Source organism: Octopus bimaculoides, chromosome 4 (assembly GCF_046866305.1).
Source record: "Octopus bimaculoides isolate indiv1 chromosome 4, ASM4686630v1, whole genome shotgun sequence".
Classification (NCBI taxonomy): Eukaryota; Metazoa; Mollusca; class Cephalopoda; order Octopoda; family Octopodidae; genus Octopus; species Octopus bimaculoides.
In genome coordinates, this window is record NC_142931.1 from 65,150,956 (window position 1) to 65,172,249 (window position 21,294).

Genomic DNA, 21,294 nt, shown 5'->3' on the forward strand with positions numbered 1-21,294 from the left:
CCAGTATCTTTTGATGAACTGCTAAGTTACGGAAACATAAACACACCAACACTGGTTGTCAAGTAATGTTGAGGGGACAAACACAGACAGAAAGGCAAATACATATAGATACAACAAGCTTCTTTCAGTTTCCGTTGACCAAATCGTGTATATATATATATATATATGTATATATATACATACACATACAACAGCCTTATTTCAGTTACCATCTACCAAATCTACTCACAAGGCTTTGGTCAACTCAAGGATATAGCAGAAAACAAAGTGCCACACAGTGAGACTGAACCAGGAACCATGTGGTTGGGAAGCAAGCTTTTTACCATACACCCACATCTTTCTCTCTCTATATATCTATCTCTTTTTCTCCTCTCCCATCTGTTTTTATTATTTATCTGTCTACTTATCACTGAAAGAACATTTGTATGTAAATGCATGCATGCCAAATTGCAATATCTTGCATGTATATTAGCTCTTCTGTCTGTCTGTCTCTCTCTCTCACACACACACACACACACACTCTATGTCACTCTCTCTCTCTCTCTCTCTCTTTTGATCATTCCATAACTACAAAAGTAATGCATTAATATAATGCTTCATAGATGTTTTTTTATTCCTTAGTCTAAACAGCACCCATGAGAGACTGAGAAAGACACTAATAACGCATAACTGTGTGTGTGTTGGGGAGTGTATATGTGTGTGTTGGGGAGTGCATATGTGTGTGCATAACCAACAAAGATAAATACAAAATGAGTTAAGAAAAAGCCAACCAGAACGCCCATCATTAAACTATTATCTGTATGAAATCATGTCCACAGAAAAATATATTTCATATTTCCCTAGTTAGTAGGGTGAATGGAAAATGACTATTGCGCATAGACATTCATGCAAACATATGTGTTGCATGTCTGTGCGCATGCAAGCATTTATCTATCTATATATTCTTTTATTTGTTTCTGTCATTTGATTATGGCCTGCTGGAGCACAGCCTTGAAGTGTTTTAGTCAAACAAATTGACACCAGGACCTATTTTTTAAGCCTAGCACTAATTATATCAGTTTGTTTTGCTGAACCACTAAGTTATATGAATGTAAACACACCTACACAAGTTGTCAAGCAGTGATAGGTGTCAAATACAGACACAAAAACACACACACACATATTATATATATATATATATATATATATATATATATATATATATATATATATATATATATATATACAGCAGGCTTCTTTCAGTTTTCATCTACCAAATCCACTCACAAGGCTTTAGTCAGTCCGAGGCTATAGTAGAAGGTACTTGCCTAAGGAGCCACACGGTGGGACTGAACCCAGAATCGTGGTTGGGAAGCTAGCTTCTTATCTCACTGCCACACCTGCACCTATATATATATATATATATATATATATATATATATATGTATAGGCGCAGGAGTGGCTGTGTGGTAAGTAGCTTGCTTACCGACCACATGGTCCCGGGTTCAGTCCCACTGCATGGCACCTTGGGCATGTGGATTTGGTAGACGGAAACTGAAAGAAGCCCGTCGTATATATCTATATATATATATATATGTGTGTGTGTATGTGTGTGTTTGTGTTTGTCCCCCTAGCATTGCTCGACAACCGATGCTGGTGTGTTTGTGTCCCCATCACCTAGCAGTTCGGCATAAGAGACCGATAGAATAAGTACTAGGCTTACAAAGAATAGGCCCCGGGGTCGATTTGCTCGACTAAATGCGGTGCTCCAGCATGGCTGCAGTCAAATGACTGAAACAAGTAAAAGAGTAAAAGAGATATACACATACACGTATATATATATATAAGTTGTTTTTTATTATTCTATCTTGTTTCCACAACGTTCTCATAGAAGTGGTACTTTAAATACTCTTAAGACTATACAATGTGACAAGGGGTAAGCCTAAAACAATTCTTCTTAATCTAGAAGTGGTGACAAATTACTGAGTGATATATTATTACATATACAAAAGTGATAACAATTATATAAATCATGACGAAAAATAACATCAATATTCTAATGCTGTTTCTTCTTTTTGTCATGAGCTGAATGAATCTGCCACAGAGCAGTGAAAACCAAAGTGGAACATGGAAACTATAAGCATAAAAGGAGAAATTAAACACTGAACACCACTCATCAGCCATAGAGACCAGAAGCTGAGAAGTTGTGACGTAATTAAAGTGTCAAAACTACCCAGGTTCTGGTCTCTATAGCTGGTATATCGATACACACATATAGTTACATTCATTTACATATGGATATCCTGGTTTTGGAATAACTGTACCTGGTGCCTGCTACCGATGTTATTTGAGTGATTTTTTTCCCTTTTTTTGTGTTAATGCAAACAAACCTTTATGAAGGAAACCTATGACAAAATTCAGATATGTTGCTATCTGAATTTCATTTCAAAACCTTTTCTTGCTTATAAGTTTTGATTCAACAAAGTTAAACAAAACTAGACACAAATATTGACAATAACAACTGTCTTGTGTAATCTTTGCACTAGTATTTCTATATTTAATTAAATTCTAATCAGCCATGTGCGTAAAAGACAATTATACTTAGCGTTTAAAGATTCCATGGAAATATAGACTAAAAGAAAAAAAAAAGTATTCTAAATTGAACTGGAATCAGCATATTAATAAATTTTATATTTTTACTTTTCTTTCTCTGAAAACAGGGTCTTATTTCCCTGTTATTGAATTTAAGTAACTTATAGCAATCTTGGGACATCATAAACTTTGGCAATGCATAAATGCTTTTGCTAATGATTTCTTCCAGTTGATATCGATCAGGAATGAATTATTCTAAATAATAAAAGAAAGTAAATAAAAGAATCATAACTGATTAAGCTATCATCTAAATTTAGCATTTGGTATAGATAACATTGTAAAAATAGATGATATTGAAGATCTGGTTCTTATGTTATGGACACAGTGGTAATGTATGCACATGCGTGTGTGTGTGTGTGTGTGTGAACTGTTCTAGTTCTTGCCAAGGAATGTTCAAACTAATCACGAAGGCAAAAATCATTGATTGCTTTGCTCTCTTCAACTTCTTTTATTGGAAATTCGCTAACCTGAAGACATAAAAATAATACAAAACAAATAAACAAGAAAGGAAAAATAAAAGAGAAATATATCCTTAGATACTGTCACATTCGGAGATAGATGGATATAAAATTGCTATATATCATTCAGTTTCCAGTGATTAATGTCTCTTTTATTTTTTTATTTTTTGTTGTTACATTTCATGCATCTTCTTCAAACAAGAGTTATTTGTAGCCAATGCTTAAACATAAGTAAACCTTCAATGATTTAATTAAATATCATGTGGAAGTTGTCCAATAAAACGTAATGTCATATTGCCTCTTCCTTTCATCTCTTTATATTTCTCAGATATAGTACACTGGCAATCATATCCCGCCTCAAATAATTATATTAATACTGATTTCTAGCATAGGTAAAATGCAACAAAGTTTAAGTGAAGGAAGCAATTAATTATATTGACTCTAATACTTGACTTCTACTTCATTTTACAGATCCTAGGAACCTGAAGGGCAGACTGACCTTAGTAGGATTTTAAGTCAAAACTTAAAGGGGCATAAACTAAATGAGCACAACATTTTGCTTAATATTCAACTGATTCTGAAAAACCACTGCACTTTAATAATAATAATTATTCTTTCTAATTTTGGCATTTCACCAGAAATTATTGAGGGGAGGGGCAAGTCGATTACATCAAACTCAATACTTGGCTGCTTCTTTATCTCAGTGACCCTGAAAGAATGAAAAGCAAAACTACCCTGGGCATAATTTGTCCAACATTCTAACAATTAGGCCAGCAATTTTTGGGGAGGGGTTAAGTTAATTACATTGACTCCAGTGCTCAACAGGTATTTATTTTATCAACCCTGAAAGAATGAAGGGCAAAGTTGACCTCAACAGAATTTGAACCCAGAACATAAAGACCGACAAAATGTCACTAAGCATTTTGCTCAGAGTGGTAATAAATCTGCTAGCTTGCCACCTTTACAACAACAACAATAATAATGATGATGATGATGATAATAACAATAATAATAATAGTTTCTGATTTTGGCACAAGGATAGCAATTTGTGGAGGAGGGGATTAGTCAATACTATTGATTCCAGTACTCTGCTGGTACTTATTTTACTGAATTACGACAAAGTTACATTGGCAGGTTTTGAACTCAAAATGTGAAAAGGCAGAACAAATACTACAAAGCACTACATATTATCCAAAATTCCAACAATTCTGTCAATAATAATAATAATAATAATATAATGCAGCAAGACAAAAGAGATGTCTTTGTCATTAAGGTAGGCCTTAATGCCAATGACTGTGACAAAAAGGCCTCATAACTTATAGATCTATAGTGTCTTTTGAAGTGACTTCAACACACTGAAACTGGCACACAGTTTATCAACCCCAGAAAGGTGAAAGGTGAACTCAGATCATTAATGGCACTACCTAAATACACCTTGTCCAGTAACAGTTAGGATTTCTGCTATTCCATAGGCTTGCTATAATGATAAAAATGACAATGATTTCAAAGATAGGCCAAATGCCACAGATATTTGAGCAGAAGTATGTTCAATGAAATTAAAACCAACATTTGGTGAGTACTTATTTTATGTATTCTCAAAAAATGGAAAGCAAAATTGACCCAATTTAGAATTAAACTTAAAATCTAAAGGGACATAACTAAATAGCACAAGATACTATTATATCCAACACTGTGGATTCTGCTACACTTAGAGTTATAACAATATATGAGATTCTTGATTATTCTTTTATTTTAGCAATGGTGTATAAAAATGTAAATAGAGTTCTGTGCTTTGTTCAGATACAAAATACATCTGCTGTTAGACAAGACTCATGACAATAATAATGAATGTATTATTATGTGGTTTCACAAGGTAATGTTCTAATTTGCTTCAATTGGTAGCAGTATATTGGTGCCTTTTGTCTAAATACAAAATCTTACATTTTGTGAGATACAGAAGCAGGATACTGCAACTCTCACAGCTTTCATCAGGACATTAGTTAACATTAGATAAGTGAAATAATTTTGACCAAAACTTGAATCTGCATCTCAGTTTGCTTGTGCATTATCTTATTTCATGTTGTATGAGATTTGTTGCATTTAAAATACTGGAAGAAACTAGTAGGTAAATAGCATTTACTAGAAGCCCTACATTGTCAAAGGCTATGTTAAATGTTTGACAAGACTATTGTGCCAGTAACTTTTATGAACAAGTGGAAGTTTAAGGTTGCTCAAATACCCAGAATACTTATGAGATCCTAGACACTTTAAATTAAACAAATTACAATAATCAAATTAAATGCCAATGGTAAATAGGCAGGCTAATACCTAGACTTGTCACTCAACTTCTCTATTCCAATGCACTAAACTCATCAAAAATAATTGAGCTTAATTGTTCTTTAATAAATAAGATTGGGTGAATAAATCTGATTATTACTTGATATACTATAGCACCTAATGCTAACCATACCCACTAAATTAAATTGGTATTTTTAAGTATGTAAGAAACAGTTTACTGTGAACAGTTTCTAATTTAACCTAATGCATTAAGTAAAGCTGTAGTAAAGATAAGTTTAAATTAATAGTGACATGTTCAATATCATATTATGTAAGAGTTGCGTATCAGGAGTGATTATTTAACTTGTGTATTTTCTTTGCTCAAGTAACAAACCTACACATTAGTGAATTCATGTAATGTAGCATTTAAGCTTTGCTTTGGGGTTTGGTTTTTAAAAGAGTTCAGAATCTATGAGGGAAAGGCCTACCTATTCAAAATTACCTCATAATTCATTACATGTAAATTGTTGCTGTTGGGAGGGAGATTAGCTTCTAAATGCTTCAAAAATATCACTTACTAATATTGAGCTTTAGGTAAAATAATAAATACTTGACCTGTTGTATTCATTCCGATTACCTAACCACTCCATCTCCACTGTAGCCCAACTCAGTGAAAGGACATCTGAGTCACTTGAGTTGTTTAACAACCTCACTAGTGTTGGTGCCATGAAAAAAGCATCCAGTACACTCTGTAAATTGATTGATATAAGGATGAGCATCTAGCTGTAGAAACCATGCCAAGGCAGATATTGGAGTATGATGTAGTCCTTGAACCCACTGGATCTTGTTGAGCTGTCCAACCCATGCCAGCATGCATGGAAGATGAACATTAAAATATGATGACAAACTAGCTAGGTTTTTAATTCATAATCCTTTTTTAAAATTTAGGGGCACTTTATAACATATGGTTAATCCAGCACAGTAGTTGAATCCAATATATCACTTTGATTCATAATGTATTTTATATTAGGAACTAGACATTGAATCAGACATATATTGCAATTTTTCTTATCTTGGCTATCTTTGCTATTATATTCACAATATGATGCATCTCGCAAAGGCAGAAGTACAATCAATTACATCAGTCTCACAATATTACTGATATATATTTATCAATATAGTTATATAATTAAGAGGCTCACTTTGCAATCAGAGTGAGTTCAATCTCATTCACTATTACAGTTCCTTGGGTATGTGTCTTTTACCAGAGCTGTAACTAAACCCTAAGCCTTTAGAGTAAATTTGGATAGACAGTAACTGTAAAGGGGACTGTCTTAGGTGGTAGGCTTAAGCTGTTGTCTGGCTCACTGCCATCACTTGCTCTTGGATGACTTTAACCCTTTCATTATTGTATTTTTTTTTTAGATGCTGTGTGTTTCTTTCAGTTACTTTAAATATATCAAAGAATTTAGTAAAATAACTTTCAGCTAGTGTTAGGAACATAAATTGTGACTAAGATTAGGTGGAAGATTTTAATTCAAAACTTATGAAAACAAGACATTTGTACTCAGAGCCGGAGGTAGTCTCAGTTGGGTTGGTAACGAAAGGGTTAAGAGAGTTCGTTCTGTTGCATTTGAATCAGATATGCAATCTAAGTGAGAAGAACTAGATATCAAATTGTCCAGTTTCATACTGCAGTAACACATGAATTGTATTGTTTCTTTCTTCTTTTCCTCTTCCAGTAATGAAGACCCTGTTAAAAGTTATGGGCATTTCTCTTTCTCTTCTGACTTATCTTTAAAACATAGACACACATTCACATTAGAAGATTAAATGATTGACTATTAAATCAACCCTGGAAAGATATGAGCTCAACTTTTGTAAAGCATCAATTAATATGCCATAAAAATGAATAGCTTTATACGACTGTTAACTCTTATTTGTTATATTCAATAATGATTTTCTTGCACTAGGTCAATCATAGGCAACATTTTACAAGAAGTGAGTCACATGAGACATGCATGGCTCATCACCAGACAGGACACACTACTAAAAGAGTCATGGTAATTTTTTTTATTTGGCATGCCATTCAGAAAGTCTATGTCTTCACTAGGTACTTAAGCCAAATAATTTTCAGGAGAGGAGTATATTAACCCTAACCCTAATCCAACCAATATATTACTGTAACTATATATTATTGACTCAATGGAATTTTACAGTATGAGAATATTCACTTCTGACAAAAATTGAATTCTGGACTGTTGAAATACCAAAAGACTTGTCTAGCTTTCTATCAGGTAGGTCATTTCCAGTAACCCACGAAGTCAAAAAAAAGAAAAGAAAAGAAGTTGCAATAACAACTGCCGGAAATACCAATCTATAATGAAACGCTGCCCAAACACTAAACAGGAAATACTCATATTTCATTACATAATGTATTTATACTAACACAAGATATTGCTTAATGTGATATAAAAAAAATGGAATTAATAAATATATATAAATATGTATATATAAAATAAAAATTAAATATGTGGTTAAGAAGATCAAACATCTACTTTAGAATTTGATATATCAAAAGTGATTACAAATCATATTTTATGAAAATATAAACTTACAAACAACAGAGGAAGGAAGAAGTACTCATGCACAGAGAAACATACACAAATAACAAATACATATATACTACCCATATACATATACACACACACACACACGCACACACACACACGCACACACACACATATATATATATATATATATATATATATATATATTTATACATACTCATTTACATATATAGACATATATCTACACACACATACATATATACACACATAGACATAATATGTGCATATGTGTATACAAATACCTATCTACATATATATATATATATATATATATATATATATATATATATATATATATATATATATATGTGTGTGTGTGTGTGTGTGTGAATACACACAATACATTACATACAGTAATTTATCTTTCTCTCTCTCTCTTTATTTATCTATCTATCTATCTATTCATCTATCTATCTCTCTCACTCTCTCTCTCTCTCTATATATATATATATATACATACACACACACATGCACACTCACAAAGAAGGAGAGAGTGAGAAAGAAAGAGAATAAAGAGAGTAAAAAAATGTTGCTAAGTGTGATTAATTGCACAGAAACGTATTTATATATGTGTATCTCAAAAGTGATTCAATCAAAAATAGATTATATTCTTTGATAAATACAAGTAATTAATTTGATTTACTTCATTTCTCCCAGGCATTTTGATTTAGCAGTGAGTGGAAAAAAAAAAGAAAACTTAAATATACTACAATATTTTTTTCCACTTTGCTGCGCTTAACTACCATATAGGATTGGCATGTAAAACAATATTTAGAAATCTAACATAAACAAAAATAATTTTAAACAAATATAGATGTTAATCAAGCATTTTATGATTGCACTTGGCATTTCATAGTGATAAGCTACACCATCTACAATTCTGTTTACAGTTATAGATGGTATAAACGACAACACCCAAACACTAATGTCCAAACATTAAAGCAGTCAGGAAGCTGATATGATGAATTTGAAGTGGCATCTATTACCATATCATCCAAGAGTTACTTAATGTAAAGAATAGCCCAGTACAACATTAGTCTTGTTTTTGATTTTATGAAAATAAAAGGAAAATAAAATTAAAAACCAGAATTTTAGAGGAATACTGATGGTATGCATTGGAAAATGTTAGTTTAGTTCAATAAAGCTTAAAAATGGATTATGCAGGTGAGATGAGAAAAAAAATATTTCTAATGATGCGGAAAATTTTCTTTCAGAAAATGACCCGAAATATCAGAATGTATTTTCTTATTTGTTATTTTTTTCTTGGTTTTTTAACAGTTCAGGCAAAGGAGAAAGGGCAGTGCCCATTAACTTTTTACAGAATCATTGAGACTTGCTAATGAAACAGAAGAAAGAAAAGAAAACCTACAGATTATTCTCAGATTGTAGATTTAGTCCACATGTTTGCAAGAGAGTGAATTCTGCTAAAGGCACCATGGGGCTAAATTGTTCTTCTCCTTTTTTACCTTTACTATTACTTTTTTACCTTTACTATTACTGTTATATATCTTATACCTAGTACAGACTTTCTAGATATTGTTTATCATGGATTATGAATGCATCTCACTAACCGGCCAGAAAATGTTTCTTTATTATTAGATATCTGCATAATTCAACAAGTCATATGATTGCTCCAAAGCCAAAAGTTGAACACACTCAAACTGTTTAAACACATTTTTAACTAGTAATTATATCATCCATTAATGTTAGACTAAATTCCATCATTGGCATCAACATTTTGATAAACCTTTTATTATGCTGGTAGAAGAAATCTATTTTATAGTATATCACTACCCATCTCAGTTATATACTATCTCATCTGTGGAGCTCAACATCATGAGATCTAAATTCACCACTTCTTCCAATGTCTTCTTTGGTATTTTTCTATAAACACATGGCTTTTTAACTTTTGGCACTCAGTATCCATTTCCTTCAAATTTTATACCAATGTAGCTGTCTCTCATACACATATTCTCTCAACCCTATAATATGCAGTGGTTTCCTTAGTCCTATATCTCATATAAATTAACATTACATATCCCTAATGATACTCATTTTTCTTCAATCTATGCACATTTTCCCAAATTTAATATACATGTTTCACAACCATGCATCATTACTCTTCCAACACAAGCTTCACACAGCCTGCACAAAGTGGGAAAAACCTTTTGATTCCTGCAGTGGTAGCAATACTTAACTTTTTCTTTACCACTTTATTTCTGATGTCACATCAATTTCTAAGCATTAACAAATCATTCTACAACACTCAAACACAACGAACTTCCAAAATATCTGTAATATTTAGGCTCTTTTCTATGTACAATAATTTGAAGTTACTGGAGTATATAATCTACAGCAATATAAGCTTCAATGTATGATTTTTATTCCTTGATCACAAGGAGTTTAGTATGATTTCTGACAGTTAAGATACCATGAAACCATGAAAGACAGATGAAATCCTTTATTTCCTAGTATACTTAATAAAACCTTAAAATTCTATTTCAGATGAATGATATTCATATAACCCCAAGTTACAAACTGAAAGGAGCAAAGTTGATTAAGTTATATATATAAAGCCTGGAAGAATAAGGACCAAAGTCAACTTCTATGGGATTTGAACAGAAAATATAACACTGCAGCATATTGTTTGTTCAATATGCTACTGATTCTACTTATATAGGAAAATCTCTACACAGCACATGAAAGGACAGGAAAAAAAGATCTAATGAGATATGACAGATAAAACATCTGATATCATTTCATGCAAGCCGCTCTACTCTTTCTATTCTAAATTAATAACTTTATCCAACATATCAGTTTCAAATGCAGACTACAAACTTATAACTCTAATAAAATGGAGTCTAACAAAGTTACTTTTTATAGCATACATTAGAATGTTGTAAAGCTAACTTTAATAGATGACTTGATGTCTATTATATTTCCAGATAAACTGAGGCAAATGGAAATAAATGTATCGCCCCAAGACACAATAGGATGAAATGAACTGATAATCCAACAACTGAAAGTTTACTGTTTTATTTAATGGATATTTCTTTATATGTGTGTATCATACTGAAGACATGATAATATTGTCTAATTTTGAACAAAACAAGATGATATACAACTAATTTAATTTTGATGCATTGTTGAACTAAGTAGCGAATATAATATATTCACTCCTTTTATGCATGGAGTATTTTCATTTATTTTTAAACACAAATGCTCCCTGATTCACACACATACAAACACCATCATTATTTTCATCATGATCGTTTTTTACCTGTACACCTGCTTTTCCATGCTTGCCTGTGACAGTGTATTGCTATTTGTCATATCTTTTGTGAAATTCAACTTATTGAGATCGGCTTCAACCACTTTTTCTTATATCTTCCTTGGCCATATGCTTCAACAAGTTCCTTTTGCTTGTATTGCTTGGCACTTTGAAATCCAACTTCCATCTTCAGTATGTATCATGTTTGTATCACAAGCTCTCAATCTTCCATGCTATATGTGATTCTTCATATATCCAATTTTCTGTCATCATTTGTGTGCTGACATTCATGCACATTAACATTACACATTTAGCTTACTTAATTTTGTTTCTAGCCTTCATGCATCCTGTGCCTACATTACTCATGTTTGATTACTGTGTAAAATCATGCTTTGTGTACAAGAATCATATAATCTGCCCTTTGCTAAAAGAGAAAAATCCTCAAGTTTCCAGCAGAAATAATAGCTCTGAATTTTACACCTTGTTCTTACTCTAGTTGTGGAGGCACAATGGCCCAGTGGTTAGGGCAGCGGACTCGCGGTCATAGGATCGCGGTTTTGATTCCCAGACCGGGCGTTGTGAGTGTTTATTGTGCAAAAACACCTAAAGCTCCACGAGGCTCCGGCAGGGGATGGTGGCGAACCCTGCTGTACTCTTTCACCACAACTTTCTCTCACTCTTACTTCCTGTTTCTGTTGTGCCTGTAATTCAAAGGGTCAGCCTTGTCACACTGTGTCACGCTGAATATCCCCGAGAACTACGTTAAGGGTACACGTGTCTGTGGAGTGCTAAGCCATTTGCACGTTAATTTCATGAGCAGGCTGTTCCGTTGATCGGATCAACTGGAACCCTCAACGTCGTAAGCAACGGAGTGCCAACAAAACAAATATTACTCTAGTTACCATATATTTGGTACCCTCTCTTGTGCTACTTATTAGATCACCTAGCATTCAGGAGCTATCAATTATTTCTAGGAAACCTGAAGATTTCAAATTATTTCATGAGTGCTTTGATAAACTAACTACTAAGCATCTGCACAAGAAATACCTTTTTCTCTGTCAACCTGATTGAAGGGTTAACGTCTTTTGTGCTCTCATACTTTGCATAATTTGGTACAGAGTTACTACCTGATTAGTATTCTGCATATTATGGTCACTGTCTTAATGGTAGTAAGATTCTGTCTTCTTCCCTTCTAAATGTTTTGCTATTGCCTGATTTAATTAAAAACACTTCAATTCTTTGCTTTGTTTCTATGCTCAAAATTCTTCTCAAATTCTGTAACAGATTCAGCAATGAGAATTAAAACCATCACTGTACAAGAGTGTCCACAGAAAGCCGTATTGTAATCTCACCTGTTATGGCTTGAATAACTATGACAAAGAGGTGGAAGCTGAGAGTTAAATCCTGGTGGACATCTAGATGCAGTCTAAATTCCTCAATGTTAACTCTTGCATTGCTAACAATGCCTTTTTGTCTGAGTTGCACATCTCTCAAAAGACATTTATCTACACCCGGTTTTCTTGGTAATCACTGCACTACAGGACAGAAAACCTTGTGAAAGAGCTTTTCCAAGCCAACAAATGCTAGATATAACAGTTTGCTCTTAGCTAAAAATTACTTTGATAACTGGCTCACTAAGAAAAGGAATTGATGATACATCATCCAGACACAATGCATTTTGTTTAATTTGATTGCCTTTCAAATTAATTATGAAATAAACCTCTTTCACGCTTATAATTTGGTTCAACAGTTTCATATCTCCATAGCTGCTTCTTTCGAGATGCTTTCAGTCATTGAAGTAATATAAACATATTGATGTTACATATGCACACGTGCGCACACATGTATACATAATACATTGCACTAAAATCATTTCAACCATTGGTCATCTTTGAGTACCTGAAGATGATCAGTGGTATAATGTAATGCAAATTATTAAGTAAAAGAATATGGAACTCTACACCTGTATTTTGTAATGAGCACAAAGAGGGGAGTTCCATATTCACTAAGTATGAGCAAGGAGCCACTAAACACAACAGAATGAAAGGAGAAATAAATAACACTAATACTACTTACATTATCTACATTTGACGGATATTTGCCCTCATCTTGTTTGCTGTTAACACAACGTTTTGGCTGATATACCCACCAGCCTTCATCAGGTATCTTGGGGAAATTTCAAATCTGGGTTCTCATTCCTAAGATATTTTTCGATGTTATTACTACTATTATTATTATTCAGGTCACTGCTTGGAATCAAACTTGGAATCTTAGCATTAGTAGCCTGAGCTCTTAACCACTATGCCATATACCTGTAGTGGTTAAGAGCGTGGGCTACTAATCCCAAGATTCAGAGTTCAATTCCAAGCAGTGATCTGAATAATAATAATAATAATAACGATAATAATAATAATAATAATAATAATAATAATAATAACAACAACATCGCAAAATGAGAACCCAGGTTCAAAATTTCTCCAAGACACCTGATGAAGGCTGGAGGGTATATCAGCTGAAATGTTGTTTTAACAACAAACAAGATGAGGACAAATATCCATCAAATGTAAATAATGTACATAATTCCTCATCTCTTTAATATAGAACTGTACTAATACTACTATTAATAAATATACGTCAGCCACATTTTCATTGAATGTATTAACTGCTATATGCTTTTAAATTTTCAAATAAAAATGTAACTTCAGATTCCTCAAGAGGTAATTCATTCCATTATAAACATTATAACATAGAAGTTCTCAAAAATCAAAATTGTTTCAGTATATGATACTTACTTCTGACAAATGCATAATCTGCCTGGAACCCCGTGACTGTGTGTGAATATGTTAGACTTCTAAACACAACTGTCATTCTGTGTTCATTGGACATGTACATTGGTGGCAATTCTCTTCCACATTTTGTATCTAAATCTGTAGGCTCACCATTTATATATATTGTTATGGTAACTGAATCTGCTGCCTGGCAACTGAAATATAAAAAAAAGAAGATATGATAACAAACCGCATATCTTATGTGTGTGAGCACACATGCGTGTGTATATATACACACACACACGTGTTTACATATGTTTGGATAGATGGATGCATGAATACATATATATATTGCACACATACAAGATATATATATATATATATATATATATATATATATATATATATATATATATATATATATATATATATATATATATATATATATATATATATATATATATATATATATATATATATATACACGCACACATGCGCACACACACATATATATATAAGGATATACTCATGTATATATAGATGCAACAATATATGTGCATATAACACTTTGCAAAATCGAACACCTGCACATCATTTCCTAGACAAAATATCTATAGTAGCTTATATTCTATACAATTTCATACCTCAAAGGGAAGAGAAGGAAATTTATTTGCTATAAAAAGTATACACTAAATAATTTTTTTTTTTTAATCTTGCAGTGTTAGATGCTGAGAAAATAGTTGTAAAGGATATAAAGTATAAAACATAATAGGTATCAATAGTATGTACCAAACTTTAACGTTTACCAAAATGTCAGTTGTTCTGGAACTAGTGACAGGGTTGGTGGGCATTGCTGAATCACTAATAAAAATTTCATACAATTTTCTACAGAAACGCCATGACTGTATTTTCATATTGATTTTTTTTTTTCTAAAAAATATTTGTTTCATACATACATGCATCTACACACACATGCACACACACAAATATCCTGATACTAATATATTCAACGTTTTGTATTGTGAAAGTTATTTTCAATGAAAATTTTAAAAGGTGCACAGAAATGCTTTTATCAATTTGTTGTTGTTGTTGATATTTGCTTTTTTAAAAATCAATTCAATTGCTTTGCTACCTATGCATCTGTATGATGGCTCTAAATTGAATATTTACTGCATTAATGGCATAACACAATACTTCAAATGTTTTCTAATAATAAATAGTTTTGTCTTATGCTTAAATACAGCTCAGTTATTTCATATTTGAATAAAAACAGCAAATGACTGTAATGATAAATTACTAAAATTACATAGTGATTAGTTGTACATTTGTTTTAATGAGTGGGTGTGCATGTATACATGCGCTTATTGTTGTTTAATTCCAGGTCAGCCCTCAGTATATCTATGATCAAAGAACACTCTAGCCATGGTTGTCCTATCTTTTATTCGGACATAATGTATCTAGGAATAAATTATCCTATGTCTTCCCTTTCAGAAGTCAGTTGCCTGTGATTTGAAAAGGGATATGGTTACTATTTGTAGCAGGTCAAGCAAAAATGTTAAGGTTTCTTTATTGAACAATAAAGTAATTAATTGTTTGTTCATAGTTGCTGGAGTACCTGTGTGTGTATGTAAGTGTTTAAGTGTGTGCGCACAGGTCCGTGTTTGCGCACAGGTCCGTGTTTGCATATCTGTATACATATGTGTGTCTTCACACAGTCACATTCAAGTTTGTTTCTTCTTTCCTTTCACTCTCTTCTTTCCACTTTCTATAATAAAATGGTCTCAAATTCACCAAGGTCCCTGCTCTATTATGCATTTATTCTAAAAATATATTCCTTGCCATTTCTTATTGCTCCCTAAGGTAGTGAACTCAAATAACATTCATAATCTTTTCATTCAATAACAAATATCACTCTAGCACCCATTTCCCTGAACAATTAAAAAGAAATATTAACTGAGTTAATTTAATTTGGTATGGAGTAGGAAGACAATGAAGTGAAACTACAAATCATAAATTTAGAGCAGCATGCAATTCTTCATATCTGATTCTCTGTGGAACAAAAATATAATGCATGCTACTCAGAATTGTAATGTTATTATAATGTGTAAACTCTTTCTTGAAATATCTTTATATTTATATCAGTAAAAAAAAAAAAGAATAAATAAGTAAAACCTGTTGAAATAACATTTAATTTTCATAGTTCAAAATGTCACTCATAAAGCAAATTTGTAGGGGAAGATATCAAAGTATTACTGAAACATAATAACCTTCTTCAATAGATAAAAGGCAAAGACAAAACTTCTACTAAAGAGCTAGGTTGACAGTGTCAAGAAAACCCTTTAATCCACTGCTATACCATTTCTGACAAAACACTCTCTAGTTTCTATTACATTTATGGTTTCTAATATTGGAACAAGGTCATAAATTTGGAGAGGAAGAAACGATCAATGAGAACAATACTAGTACCTGATTGGATATTATTTTATTGAATCCAGAAGGATGAAAAGCGAAACTGATTTAGGTGGAATTCAAATACAGAATGTAAGGGAAAGGTAATTAAACACCACAAAGCATTTTGATCAGTACTAATTCATTCCTACCATAGAGCTAAATTTCAGCTAAATAAATATAATAGTTCTATATCTTTTCTTTTATACTAGTAAATGTTGGTGAAGACAGACTTCTAAGGAGTTTATAGTTCACTTGATGTAGAAAAAAAGGTTGCAGAGAAGGGAGTGTCATATATTTCTTGTATTTATTTTGAAACACATCACACAGTTACCTTGTGTAAATTACTTTGTTTGTTAAACTGTTGCTCTTCCATGTTAAATATGCGAAACACCACTGATGCCTGGACACTTTTAGATTTATATGGAATATGCTTGACATTGAATTTTGAATCTTTTTGCACAAGAATTGAACACTGTTCTATATGTATTGATTAGTGATTATAATGGTATATTTCAATATATTTGCAAAATACAAAGGTGACTATGATTAGTTCTGGAGACTATAGAGTGTTAGAAACATCCCTGCATATGATGATTTAAGTGAACCATTGTGGTGACCTCTGTGAAGTCACTTGAACTTCTATAATTGACAACTAAATCTTCCTTTTAAGTACAACCTCAAGCTAATAACACATTTAATAATACAGTTCTGGATAAACAAAGCTTGAAAAAAGACAGACTAGCAACTGCTTAGAATGCCTTTGACCCTTGGTCTGCTGGATCAGCATACAATTAATGTATACTAGCTATAGCACATAAGCTCTGATTAAATGGCAATAATAATTCAAGGAAGGAATACACCAGAGTAATATCCTGTTGCTTTGATCAAGGCTAACAATGAGAGCAACTAAAACATTTGTCAACTTCACAATGCTGTTATTGCTGTATATACTACACTGCATTATCTACTTATAGTTAGATGAAATCAACTATTGAAAGTTGAATCTCCAGATTGCAGACACATCAATGTATTAGTAACAGTATATGACCTCCACACCATATATCTGACAGATAATCTAATGGAGTAAAATCTAGAATCTGTGAAAACTGGTGAGCATTGTCTAATAACCTATTACATGTGTCTGCTATGTTCAGACCAAAATATAAAAATCTCTAAAATTTAAAATGTAATTGATAATCATAATGCAATTTGAAGAAACAGAGAAACTATGATAGATTAGGTCTATTGTGAAATAGTCCCTCTCATGTTAACCTGTCTAAACATGCCTCTTCTTTCATTTCAGAGATCTTAGGAAACATTAGCAGTAACATGCCATCCGTTGTAGCAACCTATTGGCTAGATTGCACTGATACAATAGGAATCATAAATTGAAACTGTTTGGATATAATGTAATTTTTCTTTCTATTAGTATATGTGTGGGTAGGGGCATATAGCAAACTTCTTATGTTCCAGAAAAGAAGATTAGCAAGTTATGACTCTTACAAAAGATAATTACTATTTGCCTATTTTGCTAAGCTTATTTACTTGAGGCCAAATAAGAGAAAGTGTTAGTTGTGGAAAAGACAGAACTCCTTGCTGTTGTTGTTGTTTTCCCAATAACTTATTGATCTTCCTATTAATGGCAAGTGCAAACATTGAATATAAATCAATCTAGCCAACAAGCAACAAAAGATTTGGTTTTACACAGAAAATACAGCAAGAAAAAAAAGAAAAAAATTAGGCTTAATTGATCGAAAGAGCACACAAATCAGATTCTTGGACACTTTGAAATAAATCTAAATTTAGAATGTAAAGATAAATAAACTCTTGTTATAAACAAGAAAATTGGTAATTTAATTGATTACAATACTTTAGTCATATATATATATATATTTTTTTTCTACTTTTGCTTTTAGTTTAAAATCTTAATTCAATAAAATGAGGTATTTACTGAAGTCCATGATTCTCAAAAGCATTGCTAGTGAGAAACAAAAGAAAGATTAGGATCTGAAAGCAATCTTAAAACTGAATAGGTTTTAAATACAAAATTACCACGTAATATGTGTGTGTGTGTGTGTGTGTGTGTGTGTGTGTGTGTGTGTGCATATGCATGTGACATATTGAAAGCCAAAAAGGAATTGGAGTTATTAGAAAGAATTTTTGAGTGACATTCAATAGTATTATTTCTAAGATTTCCCCCTTCAATCATGTTATAAAAACTTCATCATATATATATATATATATATATAGATAGATAGATAGATAGATGGATGGATGCATGCATTCTATGTAGGTTCACGGGAATTGGATTTAGATTTATAAGAAGTTGGTTACCTTCTTAAATACCATACTTGTAGTTTTCTCTTAATAAATAAATAAACAAACCAGCAAATGATTATAATAACCCCTACAAATGCTGTTGCTGTTCAGTAGAAGTCCAAGTTACATCATCAAAATGAAAATGAAATAAATTAATAAACTTGAAAATTCTTTCATATTTGGAAGCACTTTTAGAATCATTTTCCTACTGACTAGAGTTGAATATATTACTCATATGGCTGAGGTGGTGAGGCAAGACCTTCGAACATTGGGCCTCACCGAGGCGATGACTACTGACCAAGACCTTTGGAAATGTGCTGTGCGTGAGAAGACCTGGCAAGCCAAGTGAGATCGTTGCCAGTGCCCCTGGACTGGCTCTTGTGCGGGTGGCACATAAGATGTACCATCTTGAGCATGACTGTTGCCAGTACCGCCTGACTGGCCTTTGTAGGGTTTTCGAGCAAGATCGTTGCCAGTGCCCCTGGACTGGCTCTTGTGCGGGTGGCACATAAAAGACACCATTTCGAGCGTGGCTGTTTTCGTGCGGGTGACACGTAAAAGCACCCACTACACTCTCTGAGTGGTTGATGTTAGGAAGGGCATCCAGCTGTAGAAACTCTGCCAAATTAGATTGGGGCCTGGTGTTGCCATCCGGTTTCACCAGTCCTCAATCAAATCGTCCAACCCATGCTAGCATGGAAAGCAGACGTTAAACGATGATGATGATGATGATGATGATGATATGGCAGTTTAACTTTTTTAACACTGAGTATTAGAATGAGTGTATGTGTCTGTGTGTGGGGGGGTAATTGAAGGATGTAGGAATAAATATAAATCACATTGATAGATAGAGCATTAGCATACAGAAAAGGATTCAAGGTTTGCAACTAGTGCTTTGCAGAAAAAACACATATTGTCAGCCATTTCAATTCAATCCTAAAGAAAAGACTTGCACTCACTGCAACTTATGGCCATTTACTAAAATTTTTGTTAACTGACTTCAAAGCAGACCCATTCCTGCTTGGATTACTGATGTTTAAAAATGGATACCATTAAAACATTAAAAATATAACCAGGTATATTGCCTTTCAGATGTTCAAACATGTTACACACCCAATCTTACAATCAACCTGAAAGTAGAACCAACAGTTGATGCCTGTCAAAAACAGTGGACATCATTCATCACCAACATTACAAACTATGTGATTTACTCTTAAATGGAACTGCTTCCTAATAACTAAAACAAAAAAGATTATTGATCCCAACTACATGACCAGACCAATCAGCCAATTAAGTGATCAAGTTAACATTCAATTAAAAAGAATTCAATACCACATAAACACACTAAACAACCATTTCATTATCTCAGACTCACTGAATCTACTGAACAACAAAAGAAAAACACATAAACCTTTGGACTACCAACTCATAATTATGTATAAAATAAATGAATAATAATAATAAGTGAATATGAATGGAATCAATTATTCAGTTATGATATGTATGTTTCCATAGAATAGTTATTTGCTTATTAATGTTTTACATAAGACAACAAAATAAGCAGATCACTTTATCAGACATCATTGCATAATTGATACACACATTGATCTGTGAGAAACTAAATTCCACATTCCGACTGCCTGAATCATAAAGACCTTTACAACTAAGACACACACATATATATACACCTAGTATAACCCCCCCCCCCATCCACTACACACCATACTTGAATCACTATGCAAAACTGCTATTGTCAGAAGACTTTCTTAATAATTTTGTTTGCAACTCTCAAAAACTACTCTACCCACTTTGGTTATCAGATAATTCTTGCCCACACAGGACATTGCCACTACTGCTGGGTATTTGCCATTGTACAGTTTGTCTTCCTCATACCTAACTACTGAACCTCTCCTTCCCTCTAACCTTTACGTTATCTATGTCATCTCTATACCAGTTAGTCTCTATCCTTATGCATTCATGACTCTATATGGACAACTCCCTTGTTTACATCATAGCGTTTATTCCAACAACTCTGTAGTAACAAGACTACAATTATGTCTGAATTAAAAATTCCATACTTTAAAGTTATACTACATGTTTTCCTGTTAATTCTTTCTTCCTAATATATATATATATATATATATATATATATATATATATATATATATATAAATATATATATATATATATATAAATATATATATATATATATATATATATATATATATAGATAGATAGATAGATAGATAGATAGATAGATAGATTCAGGTGAATATGGTACTTAAGTTTAGGCACCAGAATTAAGTATGGTATTATCCATACAGTTTCAAAATAAGGTGATTAGAGTCAAAATAAGCAACAAGGATATCCAAAGTTAATGCAGTACAGTCGTTTCATGCAACTCTATTTAATTAACCAATGTAAGCATTACAACAAATATAAAATGCAGAGCAATCCTCAGTTGCACAAAGATATATCTTTGTGTAAAA

General features: G+C 32.5%; 1 protein-coding gene across 1 annotated transcript in view; it reads right to left on the reverse strand.

Moving 5' to 3' along the window:
- Positions 1-21,294, reverse strand: part of LOC106882502 (suppressor of lurcher protein 1) — a 1,283,613-nt gene that overhangs the window by 16,955 nt on the left and 1,245,364 nt on the right. Inside the window, exon 14 of the mRNA XM_089350836.1 lies at positions 14,060-14,250. Within this exon, the coding sequence (XP_089206962.1) occupies positions 14,060-14,250 (191 nt within the window). The remainder of the gene's footprint in view (positions 1-14,059; positions 14,251-21,294) is intronic.